We start from the raw sequence: 18,312 nt of genomic DNA on the forward strand, positions 1-18,312 counted from the left end.
ATTAGAACATAAAATTAGAGACAGAAATAATACATACAAAAATATTGAAAACATAATGTAATTGTTTGAAATAAATGGCAATTAGTTAAAAATTAAATCATAAAATAAAATAAAATGGGCTCTTATGTAGAACTGCGTCCTCGTCGCAAAGCCCGTGGCTAATACTAATAGTTCTACAGTTAGGTCCGTACGAGTTACTTCCCTTAAGTAATGCCTGTTGTGAAATAGTTCGCATATTTTTATCAGAATATTTCTTATATTTCGGTACATTCTACTGTTATGATCGACCTGATATTTTGCACACAGTTTGGTAAATGGAAAATCTTTATGAATCTGAAAACAGAAGTAAAAAATATTGATTAACGAATTCTCGGGCGCGCGAAAACCTCCGTGGACACTCATTCCTCCGTGGACACTCAATCCACCCTCTTGAAAATAGTATTTATTGACGTATTTCGGTATTTTCTACTGTTATGATCAACCAGATATTTTGCACACACCTAGGTAAGTTAACAATAGTTAAGAATCAGAAGAAAAAAGTGCAAAAAATCTAATAACGAATTCGCGGGCGCGCAAAAACCTTCGAGGACACTCATTCTTCCCAAATATGCATTTTTATCGACGTATTTCGGTACTTTGTACTGTTACGATCGAACTTAAATTTTGCACACACCTAGATATATGAACAATATTTAGGAATCAGAAGAAATAAGTGAAATAAATCTTATAACGAACTCGCGGGCGCGCAAAAACCTCGGAGGACACTCGGAGGACACTCATTACCCGGAGGACACTCATTAGGGTGACCCGTTCACTGATGTTCAGGTGTACCATCAATCATACATGCACAATGACCATTTGTCAGTAATCCTGTCAGCTGTTGTTTTCCATAGTTCATCATATCTACAAGTGATTTCTGATATAATAGTGATTTTTCATACAAGAATGTTCATGCAGTGCAGAAATTTGGAAGATATTGTGTTTATGGTTTATTTGTTAATATTTGTTGAGTTTACTGATGCTGGTCCCTGGGTAACAGAAGTACTGTCTGTAGTTGTTATAATACAATTTGAATATGCTCAGGGATGACAACTATTTAGTCATTATAACCTCTTGACTCATGAAATATTCCTTAATTGGTTTAAGTGTCACATTTACCAGTAACACACAATGTAAATGTAGTGTCACATATACCTGTAATACACAATGTAAATGTAGATATACAAGATACAAGATACACAAATTTTTATTTAGAGTCGTATAAAAACAGGATATAATACAGCATGCAGAAAACAACAGGCATTTAACAAGGTTTATACACAAAAACAATGAAAAATAAATCACAGCATGCAGTAGTTAAAAAAACTTTTCTCCTTATCTGTTTATCAACTTACCTGTAATCATCAATATGGAAATCAAAGGTCAACACTACAGGTCATCCTAGTTGGACTAAAAATAATAAGAATTTGTTGTTGTTGTTGTTGTTCGTCTGTTTGTATTACAGACTTTGCGATTTGTAATTGGATTATCTCCCTTTACATGGTTCGTTGGGGCTATGGCTACTATTGGGTATCTGGTTCAACTGCTTTAACTGGCTGAACTTGAAAGAATCACAACTTTTGAAAGTTTGCATCATTTCCATATAAAACAAGTTTGATTCACATGACAATTGATGCTATCAAATATAGTACACATGTTTCATTAGTCGAGGAAAATATTTCTGTGCTACCTGAACCATTTCAACTAGCAAAAAGCATACACGAAAGCAACTAGCTAGTTGAGGAATGCATGAGCATTTCATGTATTCCTGTATACATCCATATACGTCAATGCACACTTTCACAAAGAAGTCATCCACTAGATTACCCAAGTACCATCCATGAAAGATAATTGACCTATTCCTTGATGATTGAAGATGTGCATGTTTTGGTGTCGGTATGGTCAGTTAGTATTAACTAGAGTTTTTGTTATAAATGCTGAGATTACGACATATACATTTTAATAAATAAATCTACAGTGTACTAGTCAAAATATTATTTTTTATTTATTTCCAAACACATTTAATGCATGTTGTATATATACATGTATATGATGTACTGGAAAACAAACCAAGAACTAGATAATGTACCTTCATGCCTGTATGTTTGTAAGCATCACAAATGTTCATATTTCAATCCTTGTATGCCATTGTTTTATTGTATTTTATATTCAACTTTATGTTCATCTTCAGTTTTGAAGAAGAGTGGATTGAGAGTGACAATCCAGATAGGGAACATTGAGAAGGCCGAGGTAAGATTATCTGATTACTTTCTCATCTTTGTCATCACTTTAGAACAATTTCGTCATTGATTTTCGAGGAAACTTGTTTTCAAATTTAAATCTCACAGGAGTATTAATTCCATAAATGATTGTATCAATGTTGAAGTACAAACTGTACCAAATATATCCTCTTTAGTTCAACACAAAGCTGTAGGCCCATTGTCCGTAAAATTAAGTACATTGCAAAACATGAGTCAGACAAAGTACTGCTGTGAGTATTATATTTGTCTCTTCTGTTTCAGAGTGATATGATTGTGTGTGCCCTTCGCCAAGTTTCCAGAATATCTCTTGCTAGAGGTCTTTTGTCCACATCCATTTATTTGGCTGGGGGTCTAGAGCTTCAAAAGACATTAGACCGAAAGTATCCAGATGGACTTAAAGATGGACAGATTGTTGTCATACCAGTGCAAGGTGACCTGAAATGTTCCAGTGTGCTCTTTGGCACTATTCCTGAGTATACAGAGCCAAGCAATTTAAATGTAAGTCTGCATTTTTTAACCGTTTAGCTTATCGAAAAGTGATATATTTGTGGTTAACAGATGTGACATTCGACAGTGTTGGGATACTATTTGTGGTTAACAGATGTGACATTTGACAGTGTTGGGATATTGTTTGTGGTTAACAGATGTGACATTTGACAGTGTTGGGATACTATTTGTGACAGATGTGACATCTGACAGTGTTTGGATACTATTTGTGGTTAACAGATGTGACATCTGACAGTGTTGGGATATTATTTGTGGTTAACATATGTGACATTTGACAGTGTTGGGATACTATTTGTGACAGATGTGACATTTGACAGTGTTGGGATACTATTTGTGGTTAACAGATGTGACATTTGACAGTGTTGGGATACTATTTATTCCACACTCCATTGGTACATTCCTTTTTTGCTAGGAAAACAGTGACATGCTCTTCTAGTCTGAAAATGTCACCATCTCCACATTACTTTCGGCTCACTGGTAATTATTTAATGTTTGGCATCATTTGTAGTGTTTCATCCTTATAATAATATAAGCCATAGTTAATGACGTCAGCGACCAGTAACGACTCCTACATGACATCAGTGACACGTAATGACTCCTACATGACGTCAGTGACCAGTAACGACTCCTACATGACCTCAGTGACCGGTAATGACTCCTACATGTCATCAAATTGATTATTGATTACGTCATGAAGAAGAAAAATCACAAAATATCTTAAAATTGTTGTTTCTTTTGGTGGCTTTTACCTGATATGAATTAGACTGGAGATAATCCTATTGTAATTTGTGATCTGTGGCGGTAGATCATGATTATACTGTCGCAAATATCCTTTTTACTCAATTTGCGACAGTTTAAGCATGATCATCCTTGATACACCTGGTACAGTAGATTCCTCTTAATATCACTTCCCATTTGTCAGAGAAAAACATGATATTAACCGAAACATGACATAAACAGAATACATATTTTCTGATGTTTTTCAACCCTCAAAACCGGAAGTGAACTTAGGCAAATGCCTAAGTGATGTGGCTCTATGAAGAAGATTGATATTTTGTAACTTACCTTGTTCTATACCCTAGTTGAAATATAGATATAAGTATAGAAAAAAAATTATTATTTGTATTTCATTTCAGTACGCAGTTACATTTCATATTGTTAAGTAGCAAAATGACGATCAGTACGATTGTAATTATGATTGTTTACTGCAGTAGTGATGTAGGCATACAAGTGTTTGGCTGGTATTCTGCATCAAATTCAATTGTAAACATGAGACTTGGTAAATATTTACCTATATCTTGATATATATACTGTTCTTTCTCTAGTAACATCTTTTTATGGGTTAATTTCCTTAGATATTTGCTGCAAGTGTGTAATCGAAGATAGTTACACATGTTATAATTAGTTGAAAGAATACATCACACTTGGCATTAGAAAAGTTTACAGATGTTAGACTGCCCTAGCTCCCCAATCACAGGTGAATATCATGTTAACAAGTATGTAAGTCAACCTATTGTTTAACAGTCAGCCAGGTGTAACCTATTGTTTGACAGTCAGTCAGGTGTAAAAAATACCCTGTTAGGTCAAGGCATTGTTTACATAATGCGTCCAGGGTGTGACAGAAGGTCCCCAGGGCATTTATCATGAATCATTACCACCATTTACCTGTATTTTTTTTGGGACAGTGGCCAAAATAAAGTGATATTAAGAGAAATCAACATAAAAACTGGTGATAATAAAAGAATTGAATTGCATAGATTATATAGCAGGAAAAACGGTGCATCAAAAAAACATGATAATAACCGAAAAGTGACATAAACAGACGTGATATTAGGTGAAATGTACTGTATTACAATCACGTTCACTCTCTGCACCCCCGGAATGTGTCCTAGCAAAGTTGAAAGCATGTGGCTAGCGATTTGATTGGTTTCAGTTAAAAAAAATCAAACGTGTCCTTTAAAGATTAAGTAGAAGCAACACCCAACTTCAAAGCCAGTCAATTTAGCCTTCACAGGCTGACAGATTCTTCTGATGTACGTCAAACAATCAAACCAGTTTTTTCGTCTCATCCACAATGTGGCGCACATGTACTCTAAGCCTTCAATTTTGTTATGACATATTCCAGGGGTGCGGAGAATAGAAATGAGAGTAACCCCTAAGTATTGTTAAACCTCAAAATCTTGCCATCAAGTTGGCATTTCTTTGAACATTACACAGGGGTGATCTATTGTATTAGTCACAGTTCGGGATGTAGAACCTCAAAATATCAAATACATTTCTTGAAGTTAGATATCAGGACATAAATGTATAAAAATGAAACTTTTATTTGAAAGAAAAGAATTATAAAGAACAATAAAAACATGGTAATTGTAGACTTTACATGTTGATCTTCCACATGTTATTATTATAAGTACAAGTCTCTTTACAAACAATCTTTACTCAGACTTGTTTGATGCATGTTTTCTAGGCTGTACACAAATTCATCAATGATTGTCTGCAGACAGCTTGTGACCATGGGGCAAAGTCTATATCATTCCCGTCGTTTGGAACGGGTGCACTTGGATATCAAAAAATCGACATAGCTAATGTTCTGTTTGAAGCCCTTGCAAACTTTCCAAGCAGAAAATCACTTGAAGATGTATTTCTTGTTATTCACCGACATGACAAGGCATCACTTTGTGTAAGTATTTTGGTAGTTTAAAACTAAAAATACAAAATGACACTTTGTTTGCCAGGCGAATTTTGACCTGATTTCCTAAATAGGCCTCCAGAATTTTATTTGGTTTCTGCAAGATAACTTACTTAAATATAGTTCAATTTGATGAAACTTGGAATGCATGTTCATCATACAAAAACTGAGGCTAATTTTGAACATGATCAAAATCTTCGCTTAATTAAACTACTGTGGTCTAATTGGTCAATTAATGAACTTTTGTTTCTGCAAGATAACTTTCATAAATATTGTTTGATTTTGATAAAACTTGGTGTGCATGTACATTATATGAAGACTTGTAATTGGGTTAAAGTTTAAAATTAATCAAAATCTGTGCATACATAAGCATAGTGTGCTCTGATTAGAATTGGTCAATTCCCAAACTTAAAAATTACTTAGTGCCGCCCTTCGGTACTCTTGTTTTAACAATGCATAATACTTTGTAGACAGATGGACAAAGAGAAGTGTAGAAAAAATATATATACAACTGTATCGAGTATCTCCTTATTATTAGCTCACCTGTCCGAGTGAGCTTATGCCATGGTGCAGCATGCATCTGTCGTCCGTCCGTCCGTCCATCGTCCACAACTTTTCCTTTGAACAACTTCTGAGGAATGGACAGGCCTAGCTAGAGTCATGATATATAGGTGATAGCTTTGTTGGTTAAACGCCAACAAAGTTTGAGAACAACAATGACCTTGACCTACCTCCAAGGTCACAGTTGTCAAATAATTAAAACGACTTTTTCTGAAGAACTGAAAGGTATAGAATCTTAATATGTGGCTGGTAGCTTCGTTGGTAAGAGCTGAACAAAGTTTGAGAATGAAAATGACCTTGACCTTTCAAGGTCACAGGGCTCAAAAGTGTCAAATACTTAAAAATTACTCCTTCTGAAGAACTGAAAGGTATACAATCTTAATAGGTGGCTGGTAGCTTCGTTGGTAAAAGTCCAACAAAATTTGAAAATGAAAATTGCCTTGACCCACTTTTCAAGCTCACAGGGGTCAAATATGTCAAACTTATCAAACGACTTCTTCCGAATAATCTAAATGCATAGAATCATATTATTTGGCTGGTTGCTTCTTGGGATTGAGCCCGACAATGTTTGCGAAGGGTTGCAAAAACTGAAAACAGCTTCTTTTGAAGAAGTGAAAGGCATGGAGTCGTGATATTTAACAAGTAGCTTTGAATTCCTTAGATTGAGCCCAACAAAGTTTGTGAATGAAAATGACCTTTACCTACTTTATCATATAGCTTTATCTTTATCTAGTTTGATATAAAGTATTATTGGGCCAACATGATTCAATGTTGTATAAACCATGCCCCATCCCAATGGGGACAGGAGAATGGGACCCAATACGGTAAGGGTGTTGCTGAGAGACAGAGCCAATACGGTAATAAGGGTGTTGCTGAGAGACAGGGCCAATATTTGGTAATATTTGTAGTATAGTATAATATTTATTCAATATTTTGCTTAAATATCCAGGTGAGCGATACAGGCCCTGTGGGCCTCCTGTATCTATATACACTGACTGCATTTACTTGTTAACAGGTATTCAAAGAAGCCGAGCAGAGGCATCTGGATTTAGCAGATGGTAAGTTAAAAAAACTGAGAAAGGGATATTACTTTTTATAAGCCAAAAAATGTTATATATACAACTGTGGACTTGTCCCTGATTTACGAACCTAGTCTGAACAATATTCACTACGGCCGAAGTGATTATTGTTCAGACCAGGTTCGTAAATCAGGGATAGACCTCATCTGAAGTCCATAATTGTATATTATCACATAACTGACCCATTTTACAATTTTAAGCGCCCATGTCATAAATATGGTATTGCACACATGTAACAAAACCTAAAGATGCTGCGATTGGTCGAAATCGTGGGAACTTAACCCATTTACTGTTATTCTATCATTATCATTTTCATTGCATTTAAGACGGTTCATTATTAAAAAAAAAAGTAGAACAACTTTCATTACATGCAACGGCAATACTATGATCGGAGTACTTTGGTTTTTACTTATATAGAGACAGCTGACAACACATTATTGTGTTTAAATATTTTTTTTTCAGATTATGAAATGTGTCATAAATAGATTCTTACATTCGTATAAATGTCATATTGAATTGATTAATCTAGTTCAATAAATTAAATTATACATTTGTGTCAAATTATTGAACTTGTTTGATAAATTTCAATATGACATGAACACTCATGTGAGATCCTCTCTTTATTTAGACAGAGTAACACATTTAGATGTTTGTCTAGTTTACAATATGGCCCTGTACAACATATAATATATACAGATGATAAGTTACAGAGTATTGTGAGTATATTTTCCTTAAAATAAGATACAAATCATAAAACTGAAGCAAATGCAAAGCATTGTTATCTGCATTTGTTGATTTAAACATATTTTATTGATAAAAATGTATAATCAAATGGATTGGGCACAAGTTATAACACCTTATAGAACCCCACACCTTTAAGGTGTTATAACTTGTGCCCAATCCATTTGATTATATCAATAAAATATGTTTAAATGTTTAAATATGCATTTGTTATTAGCTTACCTGGTCCAAAGGTGAGCATATGCCATACCCTAGTGTCCATCACCTGTCCTACATCCGTCCTTCAACAATTTCTGCAAACGACTTCTTCATCTTAACCATTGATAAGAGTTTAACCATCCCAAGGTGGTGGGGATTCCAGATTGTACAAAGGGAGGGGCTCACCTCCGGCTATGATACATGAACTAAATATTTACTTCTAAAATAGAATTTTGAAAACCTATTGAGCAAATATGAAGAACATTGGACAGTTTTACCATTTAACAAGTAATATTACATTTTACAATTACGTACATGGAAGGTTCAAAGTATATCATCAAATTTCCTTACATTTAGAAAAGCCTAGGAGTACAGCATCTAAAACCGTTGAGCGGAAAGGGTTCTTTACCAGTGGGACGTCCTGGTAAGATTATTGTCTTTATCAACGTTTCTTTATCAACGTTTCTTTAAATGTCTTTTAAAAATAAATAAATTATAAGGTGTAAACTTGATATTTGGGCCTGTACCTTCCTAGGGGTGGACAACTTTGTTACTAAATGACCTTGACCCCCTATATGAAGGTCATTGGATCAAGTATGCAGTCAAACCTGTTTCATAATTTAAAATGTAAGAAAAGCATGCAAAGTATAAACTAAAATCAATGCCTAAAAAGCAAAATATGAAGTCATCTCCTTTCGTGTGATGACCTGCATTGATAGTGCTACATGTATGACCTGTATTTTCGTTCAGCTTCACCTGCATTTGGATTCTAAAACTTGACAGGATTGCTTGTTGTTTAGGGAAAATATAATGTTGTAATTTTAATACTTTTCAGCGCATCTGTGGAAAAAAGGTTGGAATATGAAAAGATTTTTATGGAATATGCAGGCAAAAATACCGCTTATTCCATGACAGGTAGGTGACATACATGTATATCTGATGTCTTATAGATTATATGATTACCCCCCTCCTCCTCCTCCTGAGGCCTTTGGGCCAAGAGAATTAAATTTTGTACCAATAAAGGGTATGGTACCCCTGGCAGTTGTATTTGATTGGGTATGATTGGGGCAAGAACCGGGAATTGATTTGGTATAATTGGGGCAGGAACAGGGAATTGATTGGGTATGATTGGGGCAAGAACCGTGAATTGATTTGGTATAATTGGGGCAGGAACGGGGAATTGATTGGGTATTATTGGGGCAAGAACCGGGAATTGATTTGGTATAATTGGGGCAGGTACAGGGAATTGATTGGGAATGATTGGGGCAAGAACATGGAATTGATTGGGTATGGTTGGGGCAGGAACAGGGCATTGATTGGGTATGAGTGGGTCAAGAACAGGGAATTGAGTGGGTATGATTGGGGCAAGCACAGGGAATTGATTGGGTCTGATTGGGGCAGGAACCGGGAATTGATTGGGTATTAGTGGGGCAAGAACAGGGGATTGATTGGGTATGATTAAGGCAAGAACAGGGAATTGAGTGGGTATGATTGGGGCAAGAACCGTGAATTGATTTGGTATAATTGGGGCAGGTACAGGGAATTGATTGGGTGTGATTGGGGCAGGGACAGGGAATTGATTGGGTCTGATTGGGGCCGGACCAGGGAATTGATTGGGTGTGATTGGGGCAGGAACAGAGTTGTATTTGATTGGGTATGATTGTGGCAAGAACCGGGAATTGATTTGGGATAATTGGGGCAGGAACAGGAAATTGATTGGGTATGATTTGGGCAAGAACAGGTAATTGATTGGGTATGATCGGGGCAGGAACAGGGAAGTGATTGGGTATGATTAGGGCAAGGACAGGGAATTGATTGGGTCTGATTGGGGCAGGAACAGAGTTGTATTTGATTGGGGATGATTGGGGCAAGAACCGGGAATTGCAAGTTATACATTTTCGGAAAGTGTTAAGGGACAGGAATTTTGATGTCCAGTTGTGGGATCGCACAACGTTACACGATGTGCGGTGTGCGCACGATGTGTGCACGGTGTGTGAACGGTGTGTGCACGATGGGCGAACGATAAAAAGCTGGACGATCATTGCTTGATTGGGGCAAGAACATGGAATTGATTGGGTATGGTTGGGGCAGGAACAGGGCATTGATTGGGTATGAGTGGGGCAAGAACAGGGGATTGATTGGGTTTGATTGGGGCAGGAACAGGAAATTGATTTGGTATGATTGGGGCAGGAACAGAGTTGTATTTGATTGGGGATGATTGGGGCAGGAACAGGAAATTGATTTGGTATGATTGGGGCAGGAGCAGGGAATTGATTGGGGATGAGTGGGGCAAGAACAGGGGATTGATTGGGAATGATTGGGGCAGGAACAGAGTTGTATTTGATTGGGTATGATTGTGGCAAGAACCGGGAATTGATTTGGGATAATTGGGGCAGGAACGGGGAATTGATTGGGTATTATTGGGTCAAGAACCGGGAATTGATTTGGTATAATTGGGGCAAGAACAGGGCATTGATTGGGTATGATTTGGGCAGGAACAGGGAATTGATTTGGTTTGATTGGGGCAGGAACAGAGTTGTAATTGATTGGGAATGATTGGGGCAAGAACCGGGAATTGCAAGTTATGATTGGGGCAAGAACCGTGAATTGATTTGGTATAATTGGGGCAAGAACAGGGCATTGATTGGGTATGAGTGGGTCAAGAACAGGGAATTGATTGGGAATGATTGGGGCAAGAACCGTGAATTGATTTGGTATAATTGGGGCAGGAACGGGGAATTGATTGGGTATGATTGGGGCAAGAACCGGGAATTGCAAGTTATACATTTTCGTAAAGTGTTAAGGGACAGGAATTTTGATGTACAGTTGTGGGATCGCACAACGTTACACGATGTGCGGTGTGCGCACGATGTGTGCACGGTGTGTGAACGGTGTGTGAACGGTGTGTGCACGATGGGCGAACGATAAAAAGCTGGACGATCATTGCTTACGCACATATGTGCGCACGATGGACGGACGTTGTGCGATAACAATATAGGTTGGTGTAAATTGAGGAATGCCTCAACAGTATATACGGTTTCATGTTTAAACATATAAACTTGATGTTTACGTATGTTTCTATATTCTAGCAACATCTATAAACTTATCTTTCTGTCTATACATTCTTATATTTAGAAATTGTATTTTCCGTGTTTTTTAACAAACTTAATCGACACATGTAAAATTACAACACAATCCCGTATCCATGTAAACATAACCACTTTGTACATGTACCTGGACCGTAGTTTTCTCCCCGCCTGGGGCACTTACGTAACTCGTCGGGTAAGGCCGGGGATGTGCAAATCCAGGTGAAGGGAAGCTATAGGCAAACGAATGCAAATAATAAATACTATTCATTACGGTCAAACGGTATCGCATATCAACTCTGTGTGTCAGGCACTGGTCAGGTAAAACTCCGGACACTCATCAAATTGTTATTTACCTGTTCTGTTACCTTGGAGCCAAACCCATTCTTGACAGCCTAATGGTCGCTGTAATACTGTGTAACACGCATTGTGAAATTGTATAATCTTGATTATTGTGATGAGAAATTACAGATATATACACAGCGTACATTATCTCATACAAGCCTTCCGTATTTTTGTCATTCCGTAGTTTTGATCTACAAATGATACCAAAACGCACAGTTGTGCGGAGAGAAGCGCACAACGGGGCGAACAATTGCTAAATCGCACAGTTGTGCGCACCATGTGTGGACGATGTGCGGACGGTGTGTGAACGATGTATGCACAGTGTGCGCACGCTATACAACTGTAATTCTGTATGAAGCATCCTTGGACCAAAATAATTCAATGTTACATAAATGCTTTGTAAATGAAGATCTTTTCCCCCTAGCTGAGGATGAAGTTATAAGGAGACGGAGATAATAAGGGGGAGGAGGGGTTTAAAGACTACATGATAATTATATAAGGGGAATGGAAGCTTTGCCAGAGGGGCAGGACCCGTTGGGGAAATTAGGCAAACACTTTAAGTTCTTCTCCAGTTCCTACACGCCAGAGTTAACCAATGTTATGGCCTTGGCCTGATTTTTTGACATATTTATTGCCTCTTCTCAATTTTCATTAAAACCAGTGGTAATTAAACCTGATATGAATAAATATTGCCTTCTTGATTCTAAACAAATTCTGTTTTTTGTGAGATTGATTTCAAAATCTGATATGGTCACCAGTATCATTTGATTGTCCAAGATATTTATTACTGCTCAATTTCACCAAATTTTAACAAATCTTCATAAAACGTTCCGTTATTTGCTTTAACCAATTGTTTTGCTATTATTGGTTCAATAAGGTAATGAGATGGCTAAGACACTCTCAAGCTACAGTAGGAACATTCTAACTTCCTGTCTAGTTCATATAATCAGAATAAACATGTTGAGAATGCATGTGATGTGTTTGTGTTCTATAGGGAAATGTCTGTCAAGTATTCTGCTGCAGACAGGTGTGTGCATCTATGCTGTCCAGCAAATCATGTAAGTACCCACAGATATATACAGACCTTTTTTATGGCTAAATATGGGTCAATTCCCCTCTCCAATTTTGGCATTATTTCCCCCTATTTCAGCTTAAAAGTTCCCCGACTTGTACCAGTAACTAAAATACTACCAAATGAATATCTGTCTTTGTTCCATTTTGTTTTTATTTTCCTTTAGTTCGACAACTGAGTGATTTATCTCATTTTCCCAGTGTTCATGTTGTCACTACCCCCCTCTTGTTCTCTCCCCTTAGCTCTGGCCTGCCCCCTTCTTGTTCTCTCCCCCTGGCCCTGGCCTACCCCCTCTTGTTCTCTCCCCCTGGCTCTGGCCTACTCCCTTCTTGTTCTCTCCCCCTGGCTCTGGCCTACCCCCTCTTGTTCTCTCCCCCTGGCTCTGGCCTGCCCCCTTCTTGTTCTCTCCCCCTGGCTCTGGCCTACCCCCTCTTGTTTTCTCCCCCTGGCTCTGGCCTACTCCATTGCTGGATGAGTCATGTTCCTATAGCGCATATTTACCCCTTCTTCAAAAAAAGGGTATAACTTTCTAATCCTGCATTAATCCCTGGTTCCCAACAAACTTAATATATATCTTTTCTCATTTCTTTATAGCTAAGAACTTAAATTGTTTGATTATTATCATGACTACATTCTTAATGGCCCATCAGGGAACAAGAGGTACTTATAAGGACCAATAAAATGTTGATTACACGCCGCTAAAGGAAATGTTATCAAACAAACAAAGGGATAAAAGACGTGTCAACTGAACAGTAAAAGTGGCTATGATTACTGATATCTCTCTGATCAACAGTTATCTGGTAGTTTAGAATGATAGCGACACTTACTGTTTTAAAAAGAGATTTGAGATTTGTTACATTATCATAACAATGTTTCCCGTGTTTGCTGAAGTTCAAGGCAATCTAACATTAAGTGTTTTACTGTTCATGACATGCTACATAGGTATGTGTTGATGTTGGTCTCAGCTTGTTTGATTCACAAATTACTGGACCTTGCCTTTGTAACACAAACACCGACATGACATGGTATGATAAATCTCTCTCCTCTAAAACTTTGGTGTGTATGAGTTAAGTTAACAAGTTTGTTTTGTTCTTTGTAGGGAAGTTCTCCACAAAACTGATTATAATCAAGTACATATTGAGGAATTTATACAAGCTTATGCACTACTGGACAAAGTAAGGGAAGGATACTTACTGCCCGATGTCTCTTTATATTTACCCTTCCTTATAGGAAACGGTGAGTCTGTAACAAAATTCTGCATAGAATGATAAATATATATCATAACACAGGGATGATAAGTGACTGTTTTAACCTGCTATTGACAGTGCACTTGATATATTATTTTGAATGACAGTTCAACTGGTAGATTATTTTGAATGATATTCCACCTTGTAGATTATTTTAAATGACAGTTTACCAGGTAGAGTTTTTTGAATGACAGTGCACTTGATGGATTTTAATTGACAGTGCACCTGGTAGATTATTTTGAATGACTGTTCACCTGGTAGATGATTTTGAATGAGTTCACCTGGTAGATTATTTTGAATGACATTGCACTTGATATATAGTTTTGAATGACATTGCACTTGATATATTATTTTAAACGACAGTTCACCTGGTAGATTATTTTGAATGACAGTTCACCTTATAGATTATAGTCGAACCTCTTTATCTCGAAGTCGACAGGGTCGTGGAAAAACTTTGTGTTATCTGAGTATTCGAGTTATGCAGGTTCATAAATTTGGTATGAAATTTGCTGTTTGGACAAAGCACTAGCAGTTGTTGATTTTATTAATAGCCAATGCTTGTAATCAATCGATGAATGATATACGTAATCAATATAACAAATACAGGTATGTTATTTTACAATAAACACACTAACAAAAATAGAGTAGTTATTTCCTGAAAAATGTACTTTCATTTAGCGCAATCAAAACGTTTGGACCACATTGTGAATTCGTTATTAAATATGGACGGGTCTAGTTATTAAATTGTTGTTTTTGGCTAGTCTAGATCTTGGCAAAGTCTTTCCAGGTCTACATTTGTATTTGCAAGTCCGTCAAGTTTTACTTCTGAAGTGTTACATTTAAAAATCGAACTATCCCGCTGTCTCCTACCTCGTACTATACAATGCAGAAATTAAAGTGCGCAAGTCTTAAACAAATCACTGTAATGGAGCGTACGCATAGTTGATTCTGGAAATGAAAGCACACACAAACAGATTATATCATCCATGTAACACGTTGATTCATTAAAGCCAAATGTGACACCTGACACCTCCTCAACTCGACGTAATCAACAGCAATTATCGTTTTGTTCTTAAATCTCTTGATCGACTTTCAAAGCCATACTAGCTCTTGTAAAAAACATTAAACCAAGAAGCTATCCTAGGTTGTGATTTTAACTTTGGAACTCTTTTATGCATGACCACGCTTTGTGACCAATTTTACTGTTTCCACTGTCGTCTGTTTGGGTGTATGTACAGAATACTGTTGATCAACATTGATGAAGTTTGATTTTTATTATAAACAACATGGTTTTGACTGTCCGCACACTTTACAGTTTGAAGCCTTATCATAAATTATTTTTACCGATTTTATGCTAGTCTACTCATGAAAGATGTTCATAAACACGGAATGGCGAGATGTCGTAAAACTGCTAGTCAATAGTCAAAATTTGATATTGCTTATCTTTTATAATAATATTGGGTAAGTGGAATTTGCACAAGAATTGAAAAAAAAATGGAAACTATTAACCCAATTAACTAGTGGTGTTCAAAAATATTTTTTAGCCTTGAAATAACTAAGAAATGACTCTTTATTTCTTCAATTGTCTTTTCAGAAATCATTGACAATATTTTAAATCAACAGCACATCTTTGATCCAAGATATTGCTTGAGGTATGTTGTTTGTATTGATATTTTCTTTGTTAGCTTACAATTTTAGCTCACCTCTCCTTATGCCGTGGTACGGTGTCCGTTCTTCGTCCGTCCGTCCTCCAGCGTCAATATTTTACTTTAAACAACTTCTTCTCAATAACCAAAAGGCCCAGGGTACTGATATTGGACCTGTAGCATGCTGGGATGAAGGACTACCAAGTTTGTTCAAATGAATGAACTTGACCCCGTTTTCATGGTTACAGTGGTCAAATATGTTAAAAACCTGTCATACAACTTCTTCTGAATAACCAAAATGCCTGAGATGATGATGATATTTGGCCAGTAGCATGCTGGAGAAAAGGACTACTGCAAATTTCTTTTTAACAACTTCTGAATAACCAAGAGGTATAAGGTGATGATATTTTGCCAGTAACATGCTCGGATGAAGGGATACCAAGTTTGTTCAAATGAATGACCTTTGCTTATATTCAAGGTCACAAGGGTTGAATATGTTAAAAATCTTTAAAAGAACTTCTTTTAAATAACCAAGAGGCCTAGGGTGATGATATTTGGCTAGTAGCATGCTGGGATGAAGGGCTACAAAGTTTGTTCAAATGAATGACCTTCATCTTTTTTCAAGGTAACAGGGGTCAAAAATGTTTTAAACCTTTAAACAACTTCTTCTGAATAACCAAGATGCCGAGGATAATGCCAGTAACATGCTGGTATGAAGGACTACCAAGTTTGTTCAAATGAATGACCTTGACATATATTCAAGGTTACAGGGGTAAAATATGTTAAAAACCTTTAAACGACTTCTTACTAAGCAAAAGGCCAGGGGTTATGATATTTGGCCATTTACATGCTGGGATGAAGGACTATCAATTTTGTTCAAATGAATGACCTTCGCCAGTATTCAAGGTCACAGTGGTCAATATATGTTTAAATACTTCAATGACTTGTTCTTTATAACCAAAAGGTCCAGGGTAATGATATTTTGCTAGAAGCATGCTGGGTTGGAAGACTATAAACTATAAGCTTGACCTACTTTCAAGGTCACAGAGGTCAAATATGGTAAAAACTTCAAACAACAATATCCTATGAACCATTTGGACTAGAGTCATGATACTTGAGTATAATATGTAGAAGCAGTGCGAATCCTTTTCTTAATTACAGTAATGAGGTCAAAGGTCAACATGGGTTAAAAGCTTTAACAATTTTCTTCTTAAGTTCAATAAGGCCCAGGGTCATGATATTTGGCAAGTTGGTACCTGGGATGGAGTGCTATAAAGTTTCCTCATAAAAGTGACCTTGACCTAGTTTCAAGGACACAGGGATCAAATATGTTAAAAACTTCAAACAACAATATCCTAAGAACAATTTGGACTAGTCATAAAACATAAAGCTGTGTGAATCTTTTTCCTTTATCACAGTAATGAGGTCAAAGGTCAACTGTCAGTGCTAGCTGGAGTTAAAGGTCAATGTGGGTTAAAAGCTTTAAAATTGAAATTTCACTTGAATTTCAAACAACAATATCTTAAAAAACGTTTAAAAGATGTTAAAATGTCTTGTGTTCTAGTTACCAAATTTGGTCTGAAGTTACCTATATATATGTCAGTTCATGTTACAAAAGGAGCAGGTGAGCGATACAGGCCCTCTGGGCCTCTTGTTTTATAATCTTGTTACAAAATTGAATACTCATGTTAGAAGTTATATATTTTCAGTGGAGTACTATATAGATATTTAGGGTGTCATTTGACTAAATAGCCCCTTAAAAGTAAAATATCTCTTTTAAATTATAGCTGGTTCTACCCACGTGACATGAAACTAGGGGCTGCTGATGGGATTTTGAAGAAAACAGGACGTCGAGATGGAAGCTTCCTGGTTTGGAGAAGGAAGAAAGATGATTTTTACCACTTGGGCACAATGTAATTAAAGATTTTTTGTTATTTTACCTCACACGTTATACCCATGGTTTGTGTCAATATTCTACTGTATTCATTATACAAGTGATTTGTGTAATATCCCTTCAAAAACTGTAAATACAACTGTTACCAAAAAATGCAAAACTAAAAGATATCCAACATTTATCGTTATCACACTGTAAAACAGATTTATTATGAGACAGTGAATTTAAAATGGGACAAAAAGTATTGACCACATTTTAATGCAATTTAGGATAAAATATGAGGCCAAATTCAACACAGGATTTTTTTTGCATGAGCAGAAGGTCCAGAGAGTGCATAGACATGAACATCTGAAACCTCCAATGAGGGAGTCTGAGATCTCCGTCAGTACACATTTCCAATAAGGGTGGAAGTCTGAGATCTCCCTCAGTACACATTTCCAATAAGGGTGGGAGTCTGAGATCTCCCTCAGTACACTTTTCCAATAAGGGTGGGAGTCTGAGATCTCCCTCAGTACACTTTTCCAATAAGGGTGGGAGTCTGAGATCTCCCTCAGTACACTTTTCCAATAAGGGTGGGAGTCTGAGATCTCCGTCTGTACACATTTCCAATAAGGGTGGGAGTCTGAGATCTCCCTCAGTACACTTTTCCAATAAGGGTGGGAGTCTGAGATCTCCGTCAGTACACATTTCCAATAAGGGTGGGAGTGCGAGATCTCCCTCAGTACACATTTCCAATAAGGGTGGTAGTCTGAGATCTCCGTCTGTACACATTTCCAATAAGGGTGGGAGTCTGAGATCTCCCTCAGTACACATTTCCAATAAGGGTGGGAGTCTGAGATCTCCCTCAGTACACATTTCCAATTAGGGTGGTAGTCTGAGATCTCCGTCAGTACACATTTCCAATAAGGGTGGGAGTCTGAGATCTCCCTCAGTACACATTTCCAATA

General features: G+C 37.0%; 1 protein-coding gene across 3 annotated transcripts in view; it reads left to right on the forward strand.

The window, feature by feature from the left end:
- The window catches only part of LOC110461982, a 75,814-nt gene that overhangs the window by 23,128 nt on the left and 34,374 nt on the right, over positions 1 to 18,312 (forward strand). For all 3 annotated transcript variants that reach the window (XM_021515739.1, XM_021515737.1, XM_021515740.1), the window contains exons 6-15: positions 2,231 to 2,289; positions 2,562 to 2,798; positions 5,275 to 5,487; positions 7,073 to 7,115; positions 8,433 to 8,499; positions 8,911 to 8,990; positions 12,501 to 12,564; positions 13,678 to 13,814; positions 15,420 to 15,477; positions 17,259 to 17,384. In XM_021515739.1, the coding sequence (XP_021371414.1) occupies positions 2,231 to 2,289; positions 2,562 to 2,798; positions 5,275 to 5,487; positions 7,073 to 7,115; positions 8,433 to 8,499; positions 8,911 to 8,990; positions 12,501 to 12,564; positions 13,678 to 13,814; positions 15,420 to 15,477; positions 17,259 to 17,384 (1,084 nt within the window). The remainder of the gene's footprint in view (positions 1 to 2,230; positions 2,290 to 2,561; positions 2,799 to 5,274; positions 5,488 to 7,072; positions 7,116 to 8,432; positions 8,500 to 8,910; positions 8,991 to 12,500; positions 12,565 to 13,677; positions 13,815 to 15,419; positions 15,478 to 17,258; positions 17,385 to 18,312) is intronic.

The sequence above is a fragment of the Mizuhopecten yessoensis genome, unplaced genomic scaffold (genome assembly GCF_002113885.1).
Source record: "Mizuhopecten yessoensis strain PY_sf001 unplaced genomic scaffold, ASM211388v2 scaffold10713, whole genome shotgun sequence".
NCBI classification, from domain to species: domain Eukaryota; kingdom Metazoa; phylum Mollusca; class Bivalvia; order Pectinida; family Pectinidae; genus Mizuhopecten; species Mizuhopecten yessoensis.